Source organism: Dipodomys spectabilis, unplaced genomic scaffold (assembly GCF_019054845.1).
Source record: "Dipodomys spectabilis isolate Male_0828 unplaced genomic scaffold, ASM1905484v1 ptg000215l, whole genome shotgun sequence".
NCBI lineage: Eukaryota > Metazoa > Chordata > Mammalia > Rodentia > Heteromyidae > Dipodomys > Dipodomys spectabilis.
Genome location: NW_024870892.1, coordinates 11,086,746 through 11,103,025, shown reverse-complemented (window position 1 = coordinate 11,103,025; position 16,280 = coordinate 11,086,746). Strand labels below are relative to the sequence as shown.

General features: G+C 51.5%; 1 protein-coding gene across 1 annotated transcript; it reads left to right on the top strand.

Annotated features, from left to right (window-relative positions):
- The first annotated feature begins 10,068 nt into the window (after nt 1–10,068).
- LOC122122766 (caseinolytic mitochondrial matrix peptidase proteolytic subunit) lies at nt 10,069–15,627 on the top strand. Its single transcript, XM_042697130.1, has 6 exons — nt 10,069–10,300; nt 10,405–10,476; nt 11,146–11,242; nt 12,856–13,043; nt 14,027–14,132; nt 15,339–15,627. Exons 1-6 carry the CDS (start codon nt 10,115–10,117, stop codon nt 15,506–15,508), a joined length of 819 nt encoding a protein of 272 aa, XP_042553064.1. The 5' UTR covers nt 10,069–10,114; the 3' UTR covers nt 15,509–15,627.
- The last annotated feature ends 653 nt before the right edge of the window (nt 15,628–16,280 follow it).

The window sequence follows — 16,280 nt, the reverse complement described above, 5'->3', positions numbered from 1 at the left end:
TGGGAAGAAAAACCTGCCAGGCCACTCCTCCCATCATGAGGATGCTCTGCTTGTGGCACAAGTGGCCTTGGGCCCTGGCTTGTAGAGGTGGCATTTCAAGCAGGGCTTTATTCAGAGCAGGAGTAGGCTGCCCACTCCCACACCTTGAGGGCTATTACTTCTTTGTTTTTGTTTTTCTTTTCTTTTTTTTTCTTTCTGATTGGTTGTAGGACTCGAAATCAGGGCCTGGGCACTGTCCCTGAGCGTTTCTGTCCCTGAGCATTTCTGCTCAAGGCTAGCACTCTACCACTTGAACCACAATTCCACTTCCAGCTTTTTGGTGGTTAACTGCAGACAAGAGTCTCAAGGACTTTCCTGCCAGGGTTGGAATCAGGATCCTCAGATCTCAGCTTCCTGAGTCGCTAGGATTGAAGGCCTGAGCCATCAGCACCTGACTTCTTTCCTTTCTTTCTTTCTTTCTTTGTCTTTCTCTCAATACTGGTGCTTGAACTCAGATCCCTATGCTTTCTAGGTATACAGCTCACTCCTTGATACCACACCTCTATTACTCCAGCCACGCCCTCTGCCCCTTGAGACCACGCCCCTACTTCTCAAGCCACACCCCTGCCAGTTGAGACCACACACTCCTCCGCTTGCGTCACGCTCTCCAAGCCTACTTCCCTTCTCTCTATTTTAAAAAATGATTATTAAAGAGTTGTACAGGGCTGGGAAGGTGGCTCAGTGGTAGAGCGCTTGCCTTGCATGCCTGAGGCCCTGGGTTCGATTCCTCAGCACCACATAAGCAAAAAGAAAAAAAGCCGGAAGTGGCACTGTGGCTCAAGTGGTAGAGCGCTAGCCTTGATCTGAAGAGCTGAGGGACAGCGCCCAGGCCCAGAGTTCAAGCCCCACGACCGACCAAAAAAAAAAAAAGAGTTGTACAGCCGGACGCCGGTGGCTCACGCCTGTAATCCTAGCTACTCAGGAGGCTGAGATCTGAGGATCACGGTTCAAATCCAGCCCAGGCAGGAAAGTCCGTGAGACTCTTATCTCCAATAAACCACTAGAAAACTGGAAGTGGCGCTGTGGGTCAAGCGGTAGAGTGCTCGCCTTGAGCTGAATTGCTGAGGGACAGCGCCCAGGCCCAGAGTTCAAGACCCATGACAGATCAAAAAAAAAAAGAGTTGTACAAAGAGGTAACAATTCTATAAGTCGAGTAATGGGTACCATGCTTCTTGGACAACACCACCTTTGTCTTCTTTCCCCCATTTTCTCCCTCCCATCCCTGTCCACAAGTCACATAGTGTGTTTTTTATATAGTGTATATTGAATAGTATGACTGCATTTGTGCACCTTTCCTCCCTGCATTCCTGTGGCCCCCTTTTGCCATCCCCCCCCCAAAAAAATAGCACAGCTGGGAAGGTGGCTCAGTGGTAGAGTGCTTGCCTTGCATGCATGAGGCAGAAAAAGCCAGAAGTGGTGCTGTGGCTCAAGTGGTAGAGCGCTAGCCTTGAGCTGAAGAGCTGAGGGACAGCGCCCAGGCCCAGAGGTCAGGCCCCATGACCGACAAAAATAAAAAAAATAAAAAAGCACAACCTATAACAACTGCTATTACAAAACCCATGATTCCATTTCCTGGAATTAATTTTGATAAATACTTTGATAGTACTTCAGCTATTCAGAGGAGTGAACAGTTTGGTTTTTTCCCCTAAGGGTAGCCTCGCTTGGTCTGACCTTGTGTGTGTGAATGCATACAACCCTATAGAGGTGATCATATGCAGTTGTATTTTATTTTATTTTATTGCCAGTCGTGGGGCCTGAATTCTGGGCCTGGGCGCTGTCCCTCAGTTCTTCAGCTCAAGGCTAGCACTCTACCAATTAAGCCACAGTGCCACTTCTGACTTTTTTTGTTTATGTGGTGCTGAGGAGTCAAACCCAGGGCCTCATGCATGCAAGGCAAGCACTCTACCACTGAGCCACCTTCCCAGCCCTCCAGTTGTATTTTTGCTCTAGCTTCCACATATGAGAGAAAACATACACCTTTTGTCTCTCGGAACTTGGCTTACCTCACTTAACATGATTTCTTCTAGGTCCATCCATTTCCCTACAAATGACATATTATTCTTTCTAATGGATGAGTAAAATGCCCTTGTGCTGGGTACCAGTGACTCACATCTGTAATCTTAGCTGCTCAGGAGGCTGAGATCTGAAAATCACAGTTTAAAGCCAACCTAGGCAGGAAAATCCATGAGACTTTTTTTTTTTTTTTTTGCCAGACCTGGGGCTTGAACTCAGGGCTTGGACACTGTCCCTGCACTTTTTTGCTCAACACTAGCATTCTACCACCACCTGAGCCACAGTTCCACTTCTGTGGTTCTCTCTCTCTCTCTCTCTCTTTTTTTCTTTCTTTTGCCAATCCTGGGACTTGAATTCAGGAACTTGGTGCTATCCCTGAGCTTCTTTGTGCTCAAGGCTAGCACTCTATGACTTGAGAGCCACAGTGCCACTTCCGGCCTTTTCTGTGTAATTTACTGGAAATGAACATCTCACAGACTTTTCTGCCCGGGCTGGCATCAAACCTCAGTCCTCAGATCTCAGCCTCCTGAGTAGCTAGGGTTACAGGTGTGAGCCACTGGCAATTGGCTCATTATATTCATTTTTTTCTTTTTGAACTATAATAAACTTTTATTAACATCAATTGTAAAATTTTGTACAGAAAGGACAAAAGAAGAAAAGCTCAGCAGATCACTTCCAAGGGGAGGAAAAGGGCTGCTCTCAGTGCTTGAGCTGGTGCTCAGTGGAGCTCAGGACTTTCTAAGTCTCTATCTCCACACCCAAAGTTGTGCTCCCAGTCTTAAGTTGCAATCAAGTGGATTTATCTGCTGGAAGCTAAACTGTCCCCTGCACATAAAGGTAAGTCTGTATCAGACCAAGTCTGTCGAGCCTGCTAGATCTCTACATCAGTGAGGCCAGTCACGGATAGGAGGTCCATCTGTCCTAAGTGACACAGGTAACTTCAAGCTTGAGGTCAGCTGGAATGTGAACCATCTCTTCAGACATCGGCTACTGGTGGAAGAGGATTTTCTTCATAGGCATTGGTCAGAGACACCTCATGATGCCAAAGTGCTCGACATCTTGCTGGTTTTTCCTCTTCTTCCTCTGATGGAATAGAGCTTGCACCAGATACCCTGGGCAGATCCAGGCTGGCTGGCTCCAGCTGGGGCTCTTGGTCTCCTGACATGGGTACAGGAGAGTCTGTCTCAGATGCTGTGGACAGGAAATCCTCCAGATACAGATCGTTTGCCCCGTGTCGTTCCTCTTGAGCAGGTGAAAATGGTTCTTCCTGCAGTGGTGAGGGCAGGGGCACCATGAGAGCCGCGTGGTCTGCACCTTGGGCTGGGTCTTCGTCATCTGATGCCGATGGAGTGGTGTCTTCATTGTATGCCGTGGGCAGATGCACAACAAGATGCAGAACTGCTCTCCGGGGCTGTAACTCTCCAGATGAGGCTTTTGGCGGGGCTGGGTCCACCCCAGCAGCTGTGGACAGATCCACCAGGAGACCTACTCGGGTACACGGCAGTGGTGGCTCTTCTGCAGGCCCGGCTGGAGACTCACCAATCTGAGATGAAGGGGTCTCTATCATCCTGGCATCCACCGCAGCTGCTGCCGCCGCAGTTTGATAACCCAGCTTCATCTTCAGCAGAGTGGGCTCAGCCCATTTGGCATCCACCCCAGTTGGCACCTGGGATGGGCGTGGAGGAGTTACCGTGGTGTCTGGATCCCAGCTCTCCTGGTCTGGACTGCCAGGAGTCACTTGCCGGTCTCTCCATATACAGGGCCAGAATCTTCTTTGGGGTCTGGTTTGGGGCTGGGGTCTGGGTCTAGGGTTGATCCAGTGTCTGCAGGTGTCAGCCAAGTGCTCTCTGCAGGATCTCCTGGAGTCTGAACCAGTAAAAATCGGAAAACAAGAAAACATGATGTTTTTCCTTGCTATAGCGGGACAAGTTTGCCAGTTGAGGCTAGTTTTAGAATGTGGCTACCTAGATACCTGGGTTCCAAGTTCTCTTTGGTCTTTTGTCAAAGATGAGGTCACTTCCCGGGGTCCTCTTGCCTAAGCCCCTCCTCCAACAGTACTCCCACAAAGTACCACCTGGACTTCCTACTGGTCTTCATAAGACATTCACTCTTTACATAGCTGGACACAGTTTTGTGTTGTTGTTTTTTTTTTTTTTTTGCCACTCCTGGGGCTTGAACTCAGGGCCTGGGCACTGTCCCTGAGCTCCTTTTGCTCAAGGCTAGCACTCTACCATTTTGAGCCACAGCACCACTTATGGTTTCCTGGTGGTTCATTGGAAATAAGCATCTCATGAATTTTTTCTGCCCCAGGCTGGCTTCGAGCCAAGATCCTCAGATCTCAGCCTCCTGAGTAGCTAGGATGACAGGTGTGAGCTACTGGTGACTGGTTCATTATAATTCTTATTTTTTTTTGGGGGGGGGGTTCCGGTCGTGGGGCCTGAACTCTGGGCCTTGGCGCTGTCCCTCAGCTCTTCAGCTCAAGGCTAGCGCTCTACCACTTGAGCCACAGCGCCACTTCCGGCTTTTTTCTTTTTGCTTATGTAGTGCTGAGGAATCGAACCCAGGGCCTCAGGCATGCAAGGCAAGCGCTCTACCACCGAGCCACCTTCCCAGCCCCTCATTTTTAATCACTCTACTCTTCACAGCCTGTTGTACCCACTTTCCCTCTCTATTGATAATATAGTTACAAAGTTGCCTAAGGTCCTGTGTGTAAACTTGATATGTGTGGCATTCCTACTCTAACCTGCTTAAAGAAATTGCATAAACTGCACAGGGATAAGATACAGGAGACCGCTGTTGAAATTTAAATGCAATCCACAGATAGTATCTGTGTCAACTTTCTGGTTTTGACTTTGTGCAGTTATGTAAGACGTCAACATACAGCCCTGTGTGTCGACCCACACCTCTAATCCCAGCTGCTCCAGAAGCAGAGATCAGGAAGAAAGACGTTTGAGACAAGCCTGGACAGAAAGTTACCTAGCTCTTGCCCCCTCCCTCCCCACCATTCAATGAACAAGCAAGGTGTGGTGGCTCAAACCTGTCATTTCAGCTGCAGGAGAAGTGGAGGTAGGAGGAATGTGGTCTGAGGCTGATCTGGATAAAAATCAATTGAGAGTCCCAGCTGGGCACTGGTGGCTCATGCCTGTAATCCTAGCTATTCCAGAGGGTGAGATTTAAGCGTTGCCCTTCAAAGCCAGCCCAGGCAGAGAAAGTCCATGAGACTCTTTTCTTTTGTCGGTCATGAGGCCTGAACTCTGGGCCTGTCCCTCTGCTCTTCAGCTCAAGTCTAATGGTCCACCACTTGAGCCAGAGCACCACTTCTAGCTTTTTCTGCTTATGCGTTGCTGAGGAATCCAACCCAAGGCCTCATGCATGCAAGGCAAGCACTCTACCACTGAGCCACCTTCCCAGCCCATTAACTACCAGAAAACCAGAAGTGGCACTGTGGCTTAAGTGGTAGAGTGCTAGCCTTGAGCTGAAGAGCTGAGGCACAGTGCCTAGGCCCAGAGTTCAAGCCCAGTGACCAACCAAAAAAAGAAAAAAGAACCTTCTAGCTAGACACTGGTGGCTCATGCCTGTAATCTTAGCTGCTCAAGAGGCTGAGATCTGAGGATCACGGTTCAAAGCCAACCCAGACAGGAAAAATCCATGAGACTTTTTTTTTTGGAGGGGGAGGGGTCAGTCGTGGGGCTTGAACTCTGGGCCTGGGCTCTGTCCCTGAGCTCTTCAGCTCAAGGTGAATGCTCTATCACTTGAGCCACAGCACCACTTCCAGTTTTCTGGTGGTTAATTGGAGATAAGAGTCTCACAGACTTTCCTGCCTGGGCTGCCTTTGCACTGTGATCCTCAGATCTCAGCCTCCTGAGTAGCGAGGATGACAGGTGTGAGCCCCTGGCATCTGGCTCCATGAGACTCTTGTTTTCTGTTAACTACCAGAAAACTGGAAGTGGCACTGTGGCTCAAGTGGTAGAGCACTCACCTTGAGCTGAAGAGCTCAGGGTCAGCATGCCCAGGCCCAGAGTTCCAGCCTAAGAAAGAAAGAAAGGAAGGAAGAAAGGGAGGGAGGAAGGAAGGAAGGAGGAAGGAAGGTAGGAAGGAAGGAAGGAAGAGAGAGAGGCAGGGAGGGAGGCAGGAAGGGAAGGAGGAAGGAAGGAAGGAAGGAAGGAAGGAAGGAAGGAAGGAAGGAAGGAAGGAAGGAGGAAGGGAGGGAGGAAAGAAGGAAGGAAGGAAAGAAAGAAAGAGAAAGAAAGAAAGAGAGAGGGGGAGGGAAGGGAAGGGAAGGGAAGGGAAGGGAAGGGAAGGGAAGGGAAGGGAAGGGAAGGGAAGGGAAGAAAAACTCTGGAAATCACGTGGCAGCTATCTTGTGTACGTTTCCAGCCTGGTGTGGGTCTCACATGGTTTTCTGAGCTGCCAGCAGCAGTGGCACACATCCACTCACTTGCTGAGGAAATAAATTATGGCTCTTAGCCTAGAGAATGTCAATTCTAGCTTTTACTTTTTAAGCTAGTTGTGGAGCTTGAACCCAGGGCCTGGGTACTGTACTTAAGCTCTTTTGCTCAAAGCTAGCACTCTACCAGTTAAATCACAGCTTCACTTCTGGTTTTCTGACAGTTAATTGGCAATTCTGGGTTCTTGATTCAGCCATGGAGGAAAGACCAGGCTGAGCCCATAGAAATCGGGTGCCTCCCCCTTGGGGTAGGCGGGCCTTAGTGAGTCCCTCTCTCCTTACACGCCTCCAGTGGAACAGTTGGCCTTTCCAAGTATTGTTGGTGATGATGGCAAAATCCCAGAATTCCAGCAGGATTTAGGGAGAGTGTGTCACCCAGAAGAAAGTCAAGTTGGTTCTTGTGCAGACCAAATGGCTTCAGCTGGCATCAGCAGGTATGGATGAACCATAGTCTCTAACATGTTCTACCAGATGTGTATCCCATAGGAGATCTGGGCTAGAAAGTTCCACTGAGGAGCTATAAGGAATAATTAGAAGATTGGTGCTGGTGTCTCACAACTGTAATCCCAGCTACTCAGGAGGCTGAGATCTGAGGATTGTGACTTAAAGCAGACTGGGCAGGAAAGTCCATGAAACTCTTATCTCCCATTGGCCAGCAAAAAAAAAAAAAAAGAAAGTGGTGCTGTGGCACAAGTGGCAAAGCACTAGCTTTGAACAAAAAAGCAAGAGACAGCACAAGCTGAGAACCTCGGACCCAGCTGATTAAGGAGAAACAAAGTAAGTTCATAGACTTACTTCTCTTTTTTTCTTTTTTTATTTATTATGGGGCTTCAACTCTGGGCCTGGTGCTGTCCCTGGGCTCCTTTTTTTCTTAATTTTTTTTGTCAGTCGTGGGCCTGAACTCTGGGCCTGGGCACTGTCCCTCAGCTCTTCAGCTCAAGACTAGCTCAAGCTCTACCACTGGAGCCACAGCGCCACTTCCAGCTTTTTCTGCTTATGTGGTGCTGAGGAATCGAACCCAGGGCCTCATGCATGCAAGGCAAGCGCTCTACCACTGAGCCCCCTTCCCAGCCCTCCCTGAGCTCTTTTTGCTCAAGGCTAGTGCACTATGACTTTGAGCCCCAGTTAATTGGAGATAAGAGTCTCACAGACTTCCCTGCCTGGGCTGGCTTTAAACCATGATCCTCAGATCTTCAGATCTCAGCCTCATGAGTAGCTAGGGTGACATCATGAGCCACTAGGGCCTGGCCATAGAATTACTTTTGATCATGGTAATGCATAGATGAAAATTAATCATGAAGAATGTTCTAGAACATACATAGGGGGCAGTTCACCAAAGTGGTCAAGAAAAGGTGACATCCAAGCTAAGATTGATGCTTTGAAGAGAGCTAGACAAGGGCCATCTTGAGCTTCATGTTTCCTAGAGCTGAGCCAAAGGAAAAGGGAGAGGGAGGGACAAGAGGGGAAGGAAGCAGGGTATTTGGGAGCCATGGAAGGTAATGGAGAGACATAGCCTGATTTGGCTTCCCCGATTCTCTGATCATCAGGTTGCTGAGTGTGGGATCAGGACGTCTATCAGGGGTCTCTGGAGGGGGCTGGGTGGGACTGTGGATACGTCGAGGCTTCATGGGGGTAGGGCCAGGTGGAGCAGGTGCTAACTCTGCATCCAAGATGATGGGTGTGGGGACCTGGAGAAGGGCCGTGGGGGTGGTGGCAGCTCATGGCTAGCACTTCTCCCCAGGGTGGGGCAGGAGCTTGGGGCCTTCTGGAAACTGGCTGAGCAAGGCCACCACCTGACTCACAGTAGAAACTGGGACAACCCCTTCCCACCCATCTCCAAAGTCCCCACTAGGGACAGTGACAGTAAATTCACAGGCTCTGGGGCCTGAACCCCTCTGAACCCAAATGCTGGCTGCCCATAGCCAGGTCCTGCCTCCCTGTGGCTGCCTCCACCCAGGCCTTCTGTCCTGATTGCCTTCTTGAAACTTCCATGGCCACTTTTCTGCCCTGTTCCTAATCCCATGAGGCTGGGAGTGTCTGTGTCCCATTTCATCTGATCATGAGAATAAGATTCTGTAGAGGACAGGGAGCATATGAAACACTCTTTATCTAGGGCACCCAATATCTACTTTGAGTTTCAAGATCTGGAGCCAGGTTTGCTGCCTTAGGATTCTAAGACCTGAGAATCGTAGTTCAAAGCCAGCCCAGGCAGAAAAGTCCTGAGACTCTTAACCTCAATTAACTACTAGAAAACCAAATGTGGAACTGTAGCTCAAAGTAGCAGAGCACCAGCTTTGAGCAAAAAATTCTCAGGGACAGTGCCCAGGCCTGAGTTCAAAAGCCATGATGAACAATAAATAAATAAAAAAAATTTTAAATAAAAGATAACCACAAGCTGGTCACCAGTGGCTCATGCCTGTAATCCTAGCTACTCAGGAGGCTGAGATCTGAGGATCACGGTTCAAAGCCAGCCCAAGCAGGAAAAGTCTGTGAGACTCTTATCTCCAATAAACCACCAGAAAACTGGAAGTGATGCTGTGGCTCAAGTGGTAGAGCACTCTCCTTGAGCTGAAGAGCTGAGGGACAGTGCCCAGGCCCAGAGTTCAAACCCTGCAACAGCCAAAACACACACACACACACACACACACACACACACACAGCCAGAGTACAGTGTTGGCTTAGGTGGTAGAGAATTGAACAACCAGAATTCAAACCTCAGTACTATCACCAAGAAAAAATAAATAAACTCAAGCCAGAAGAAAGGTGTGATGTAAACATGTAATTTCAGTTCTTGGGAAGCTAAGACAGCAATCTAGGCAATTCAGGGCTAGGAGTATGGCTTCGTGGTAGAGTGCTTGCTTAGCATGCATGAGGCCCTAGGTTCGATTCTTCAGTACCAATAAGCAGAAAAAGCTGGAAGTGGCACTGTGGCTCAAGTGGTAGAATGCTATCCTTGAGCAAAAATTGCTCAGGGACAGTGTCCAGGCCTGGGCACTGTCCTTGAGTTCAAACCCCAGGACTGGCAAAAAAAAAAAAATAGAAATATAGTCAATTCAAGTGGAGCCTGGGTCGTGTAAGTTCAGGCAAGCCTGTGCTACATAATGAAGTGCTATCTCAAAAAATAGGCTTTTTGGTCAGGCCTAGCTACTCAGGAAGCTGAGATCTGAGGATCACAGTTCAAAGCCAACCGGGGCAGGAAAGTCCATGAGACTCTTCAATAAATCACTCAGAAAAAGCTGGAAGTGGTGCTGTGGCTCTAAGTGGTAGAGCACTAGCCTTGACCACAAAGAGGCTCAGGGATAGCACCCAGACACTGAGTTCAAGCCCCAGAACCGGCAGGAAAAAAAAAGAAAAGAGATTGTGACGAAGTGGATGAGAACCGGACTCGAACCCACGGCTGCTCAGGCTCTGGTTTCTCCTGGCATTTATCCAGGCTGCTCCCGCCTCTGACTCCTCCCCTTAAAACTCCGCCCAAACCCTGGTCCCGCCCCCGGCCCCACCCCCTGCACGCCGTCCAGCGTCCCGGAAGTGTGTTCTGCGAAGTGGAATGGCGCGGAGCACGCCGGGAGTTGTAGTTCTTGCGTTGGACGGAAGCCGAAGCGGACGCGCGGCGGCATGTGGCACTCAGTGTTGGTGCGGGAGGCCTTGGTGGTGGCGGGCCGGTGTCGCGCTTTGGGGCCTCGTCTCGCTGCCCGCGTCCCCGCACAATGGACGCCTGTGAGCGGCCTGGCCCTGCAGCGGAGCCTACACGTGTCGGCGGCCCGGCCTCTCCCGCTCATTCCCATTGTGGTGGAGCAGACGGTACGGCGGCTCGGCGAGGACACGGCCCGGGGCGGGGAGGAGGGCCCCTCCCCCCGCGGCTCCCTGACCTCTCACCTCCTCCCCCCCCCCACTCCCCCCTCCAGGGTCGCGGTGAGCGCGCCTATGACATCTACTCGCGGCTGCTGCGGGAGCGCATCGTGTGCGTGATGGGCCCGGTGAGCGCCCCGCGCCGCCCCGGCCCCGAGCGTCCGGAGCCCGGGCCAGGCCGAGCCCCTCTGAGCCCCTTCCTCCCGTCAGTTCCCCCTCCAAGTCGCCCCTCCCGATCACCTGCGACCCCCAGGTCCTCTCCTTCCTGGGCCACAGGCCCCAGACGCGATGACCCCGCCCCTACCCGCATACCGAGCCCCCAAACGCGGCCCCCTCTTCCAGCCCCCTTCAGGGTCCTGAACTCTTCCTGACCACCACCTCCCCTCTGTGTGTGTGGGGGGGGGGGGGTGTGGGTGTGGGTGTGGGTTTGTGTGTGTGGACTCGAACTCCGCGCCTGGGCGTTGACCCTGAGCTTTTTTGCTCAGGGCTAGTGCTCTACCACTTGAGGCACAGCTCCACCCCTGGCTTTTTGATGATTCATTGGATATAAGAGTCTCAGGGACTTCCCTGCCCAGGCTGGCTTCGAACTGCAATCCTCAGATCTCAGCTTCCTCAGAAGCTAGGGTAGCTAGGATTACAGGCGCGAGCCACCAGCAGTGCCCTGCATTCCTGACCCGTCTTATTTGGGCTCTGCCCCCCTCCCTCTTCCTGATTCCTTGACCCAGGTCCCTTCACCCTTCCGTTAAATCTTCTCCCCACCTCCAATCCACCCCCGCCCCCATTCTCCCCGCATACAGATCGATGACAATGTGGCCAGCCTGGTTATTGCACAGTTGCTGTTCCTACAGTCCGAGAGCAACAAGAAGCCCATCCACATGTACATCAACAGCCCTGGTGAGCAGGGCCTTTCTCTGGGCAGGGCTGTTCCTCGGGAGGTGCCAGGGCTCTGGGCACCAACATCCCTGGTCAGGGATGGCCAGACCCAAGTAAAGGTGTGAACATTCTTCAGAAACCCTAGAGTATCTTGAAACTATAAAAGTTTGCCTGTGGCGCCTGTGTCCACCCCCAGTATGCATGCTAGGCAGGTACTCTACCACTTGAGTTACTCTCTTCAGTTGTTTTCCAGATAGGGATTGTCTGGCACTTGATCACGATCTTCCTACCTCTGCCTCCTGCACACTTAGTATGACAGGTGTATAGCACAGAGCCCAGTTTATGGGTTGAGCTGGGGGGTCCAGTTAATCTTTTGTCCAGGCTGGCCTAGAACCTTGATCTTCCTGATCATCACCTCCCAAGTCAAGATGCCTGATGTATTTCTTTTTTTTTTTTTTTAATCTGTCCTGGGACTTGAACTCTGGGCCTGGGCACTGTCCCTCAGCTCTTCAGCTCAAGGCTAGCATTTTACCACTTGAGCCACAGCGCCACTTCCAGCTTTTTCTGCTTATGTGGTGCTGAGGAATCGAACCCAGGACCTCGTGCATGGCAAGGCAAGCACTCTACCATTGAGCCACCTTCCCAGCCCCTGCCTGATGTATTTCTATTTTTAACTTTTAGATTCAGTACCACAAACCCACAGCTGAATTCATACATATCTTTTTTTTTGTTTTGTTTTGTTTCATTTTTGTTGGTCATGGGACCTGAACTTTGGGCTTGGGTGCTGTCCCTCACCTCTTCAGCTCAAGGCTAGCACCCTACCACTTGAGCCACAGCATCACGTCTGGCTTTTTTCTGCTTACGTGGTGCTGAGGAATCGAACCCAGGGTCTCGTGCATGCAAGGCAAGCACTCTACCACTGAGCCAACTTCCCAGCCCAGACACATACTGTTTTTTTACCAACTTGATTGTATCCACATTTTGAAATTGCTTATTTTTTTCCAGGTGTAGCAGTACACACTAGTAATTCCAGCATTTTGGAATCTGAGGCAAGAGGACCATGAGTTCAAGACCAGCCTGAACTCAAAAACTCTGTTTCAAACAGACCAAAAAGAAGCTTTTTTTTTTCCTTGTCCCATTCCCAAGAAAAGCATAGGTGATTTGGATCAAGTACTTAATATATGCCAGACAATTTTCAACCAGCTTTTTTTCATCCTTATTCCAAGTGGTAGGCATGGTTTAGTTATCTCCAATGTAGGTGGAGAAACTATGGCTCAGAGAGGCTGAGTAACTTGCCCAAGGCCACACAGAGGATAAACTGTCCAGCTGCAGCTCACACAGTAATCACTGCAGGAAGATGACAGGACTTAACGTCTTAGCTACCACTCTCCTCTGGTTTGTTGTTTCTCATGGGAAATGGCTAGATCTGGTCCCCTTGGCCTCATCCAAATATGGTGACAATCAGCTAGTTCAGATATCTCCCTCCCCATGGCTCCATGACACCCATTTCCCCACCCCTGGACCACTTATGCTTAGGATCTTTGCTGGCAATGACGCCTCTCAGAGCCCTTCCCAGGACTGGGGTGGAGTGGGGTGGGGGAGGCATGACCCCTCTCCTGCACCTCTGTCTGCAGGTGGCGTAGTGACGGCTGGCCTGGCCATCTACGACACCATGCAGTACATACTGAACCCCATCTGCACGTGGTGTGTGGGTCAGGCTGCCAGCATGGGCTCTCTGCTTCTTGCTGCCGGCAGCCCTGGAATGCGACACTCACTCCCCAATTCCCGCATCATGATCCACCAGCCCTCAGGGGGCGCCCGGGTGAGTGAAGGTCTAGAAGCCCCTCCCTTCCTCCCTCCCTCCCTCCCTCCCTCCCTCCCTCTCTCTCTCTCTCTCTCTGGGTACAGAGGGAGATCTAGACAGCAGTGATTGGGCAGAAATCTGGTATAGTGTCTAGATTTTATCTTTTTGCTGCTACAGTGGTTTGAACTTAGGGCCTTGCACTCACTGGGCTGGTGCTCTACCATTTGAGCCATGCCTCCAGTCTGATGTTTTGCTGATTCGTTGGAATTAAGAGTATCTTGGACTTTTTCTGCGGGCTTTACATCTCCATCCTCAGATGTCAGACTCCTGAGTAGCTGGGATTCCAGGAAGGAGCCACCACAGGTTTCAAGGTGAAAGGTGAACGCTGGTCCAGCATGCACAAGGCCCTGGGTTCATCCCGCCGTATGACAGTAAAGAAAAAAAAAAGAGAGCCGGGCGCTGGTGGCTCACGCCTGTAATCCTAGCTACTCAGGAGGCTGAGATCTGAGGATCGCGGTTCAAAGCCAGCCCGGGCAGGAGAGACCGTGAGACTCCTATCTCCAATAAACCACCAGAAAACTGGAAGTGGTGCTGTAGCTCAAGTGGTAGAGTGCTCGGCTTGAGCTGAAGAGCTGAGGGACAGCGCCCAGGCCCAGAGTTCAAGCCCCACGACCGACAAAAAAAAAAAAAAAAGAAAAAAAAGAAGTGGGCTGGGAAGGTGGCTCAGTGATAGAGTGCTTGGCCTTGCATGCATGAGGCCCTGGGTTCAATTCCCCAGCACCACATAAGCAGAAAAAACTGGAAGTGATGCTGTGGCTCAAGTGGTAGGGCTAGCTTTGAGCTGAAGAGCTGAGGGATGGTGCCCAGGCCCAGAATTCAGGAGCCATGACTGACAAAAGAACAGAAAAAAAAGTATATGATTGGGAAGACCAAGCAAGATATGAGGGGACTGAGAAATTCCTCCAAAGTCCAACCTTCATCTTCCTACCTCAACCCCCCAGGGCCAAGCCACAGATATCGCCATCCAAGCAGAGGAGATCTTGAAGCTCAAGAGGCAGCTGTACAACATCTATGCCAAGCACACGAAGCAGAGCCTCCAGGTGATTGGTGAGTACCCAAGCTGGCCCCGCCCCACACAGGCCCCACCCCTGGCGTCATGAGAACAGAGCCCTCCTGTCTCAGCAATGCTCCCAGCGGCGCCACTGGCGGCCATCCTGCCTGTCCTGCCCCCAGCCCACTGTGCTCCGTGCAAGATGTGCATTACTTCTGCCTCAGTACTCCCAGGATCAGCGTCAGCCCTGGGGAGCGCCACGACATGGAGCAATCTCCCCCACAGCCAGTGAAACACAAGCAGATGCTCTCACTACAGTTACCTAAACCTAAAGCATAGTAAAATCAGGAAGGGCACGCTGGTCACGGCTGTGACCCCAGCACTCGAGAGGACCCCGAGGAGGATCCAAAGCCAGCCTGGGCTGCGTAGCAAGTCCCCACAGCTCCACAGCAGGAACAGCGGCTGTGTGCTGTCACAACGGTGCCTGTTCTGAGGTTTGGGGAGCAGGTGGTAGGGGTAGGGGTGAGAGTTGGCCTCACTGGGGCGTCAGGGTGTGCTGGCCAATGCTGTTCCTCCTATCTGCTGATGGGGATGTTGGTCACGTGGGTCTAGTACAAAGTGGGAAAGAAAAACTGAAATCGGTGTTATACTGGTGGGGAGATGAGATGCAGAAGGGAAGCTAAGGCCACACCAGGCCTGCCAGAACCAGGACTGTCTCCCTAGCTTGTGGCTAGAAGTCCAAGGTTATGGTTCCACAGGACTGATCCCTGGCTTGCGGATGACTGCCTGCCTTCTCCCCTCATCCACACATGACCTTTCCCTGGCCTGTAAGAAGTCTCTTTTGCACCCCTGTAATCCTACCAACTCAGGAGGCTGAGATCTGAGCATCTTGGTTCCACACCAGCCTAGGCAGGAAAAGTCTGTGAGACTCTTTATCTCCAGTTAACTAGCAAAAATGAAAGTTAAAGGACAATGCCCAAGCCCTGAGTTCAAGCCCCAGTACAAGTACACATAAGTACACATGCGCTCATGTGCGCGCACGCGTGCACACGCACACACACACACACACACACACAGAATTCTCTTCTGACAAGGGCACTAACGCCATACCTGGAGACCCCACCCTTATGACTTCAGGACTTACCCAGGCCCCATCTCCAAATACCATCCTACTGGGGGCTTGGCGGTTCCACACAGCATTTTGGGGAGCTGTGCACATGGCCTCAGGCTTCTGCTCTTACTGGGTGCTCTGCCTCCCACAGAGTCGGCCATGGAGAGGGACCGCTACATGAGCCCCATGGAGGCACAGGAGTTTGGCATCTTGGACAAGGTCCTGGTCCACCCGCCCCAGGATGGTGAGGATGAGCCAGAGCTGGTTCAGAAGGAGCCTACCACGCCACCAACAGAGCCACCTGCCCCGGCCAGCACCTGAGTGCCAGGCCCCTGCTACAGGGCTCAGACCTCTCAAGGAACTTTGGACGTTGGGGTGCCCCCTTGGTGGGCAGCCTGGCTGAGACACTGTGATTTTAAATTAAATCTTTGTGATCTTCTACACAAACCTTGGCTCACTGCCCTGTGATAATGTGCTCACTCCTGGGTGCCACCCAGCCTCTGGCCACTCTGTGCTCCTCATTCCAATTCTTTTTTTTTTTTTTTTTTTTTGGGGGGGGGCAGTCCGGTCATGGGCCTGAACTCTGGGCCTGGGCGCTGTCCCTCAGCTCTTCAGCTCAAGGCTAGTGCTCTACCACTTGAGCCACAGCGCCACTTCCGGCTTTTTTCTTTTTGCTTATGTGGTGCTGAGGAATCGAACCCAGGGCCTCATGCATGCAAGGCAAGCGCTCTACCACTGAGCCACCTTCCCAGCCCCTCACTCCAATTCTTGAATTAACCCTTCCTCAGCAAACTCCTCAGCATTTTCTTAAGGTCCGGGCTGGAGAGGAAACACAAACGGGCTTCGGATGGCTCACTGTGTCCTCGTGGGGCAGTCAGAAAGGGAAGCTGCAATTCTAAATGAAGTGGTCAGGGAAGGCCTTGCCAAGAAGGTGCCATTCCAGGAGTCAAAGGAGGGGCCACGTGTGTGCACTAGAAAGGAGTAATCCAGATAGAGGGCACAGCCAGTGCCAGAGCCCTGTGGCAGACCTGTGTCTAGTCTGTGGGGAAACCATGAGGCCAGTTGCCAAGGGAGAGAGAAGGAGGGATAATCA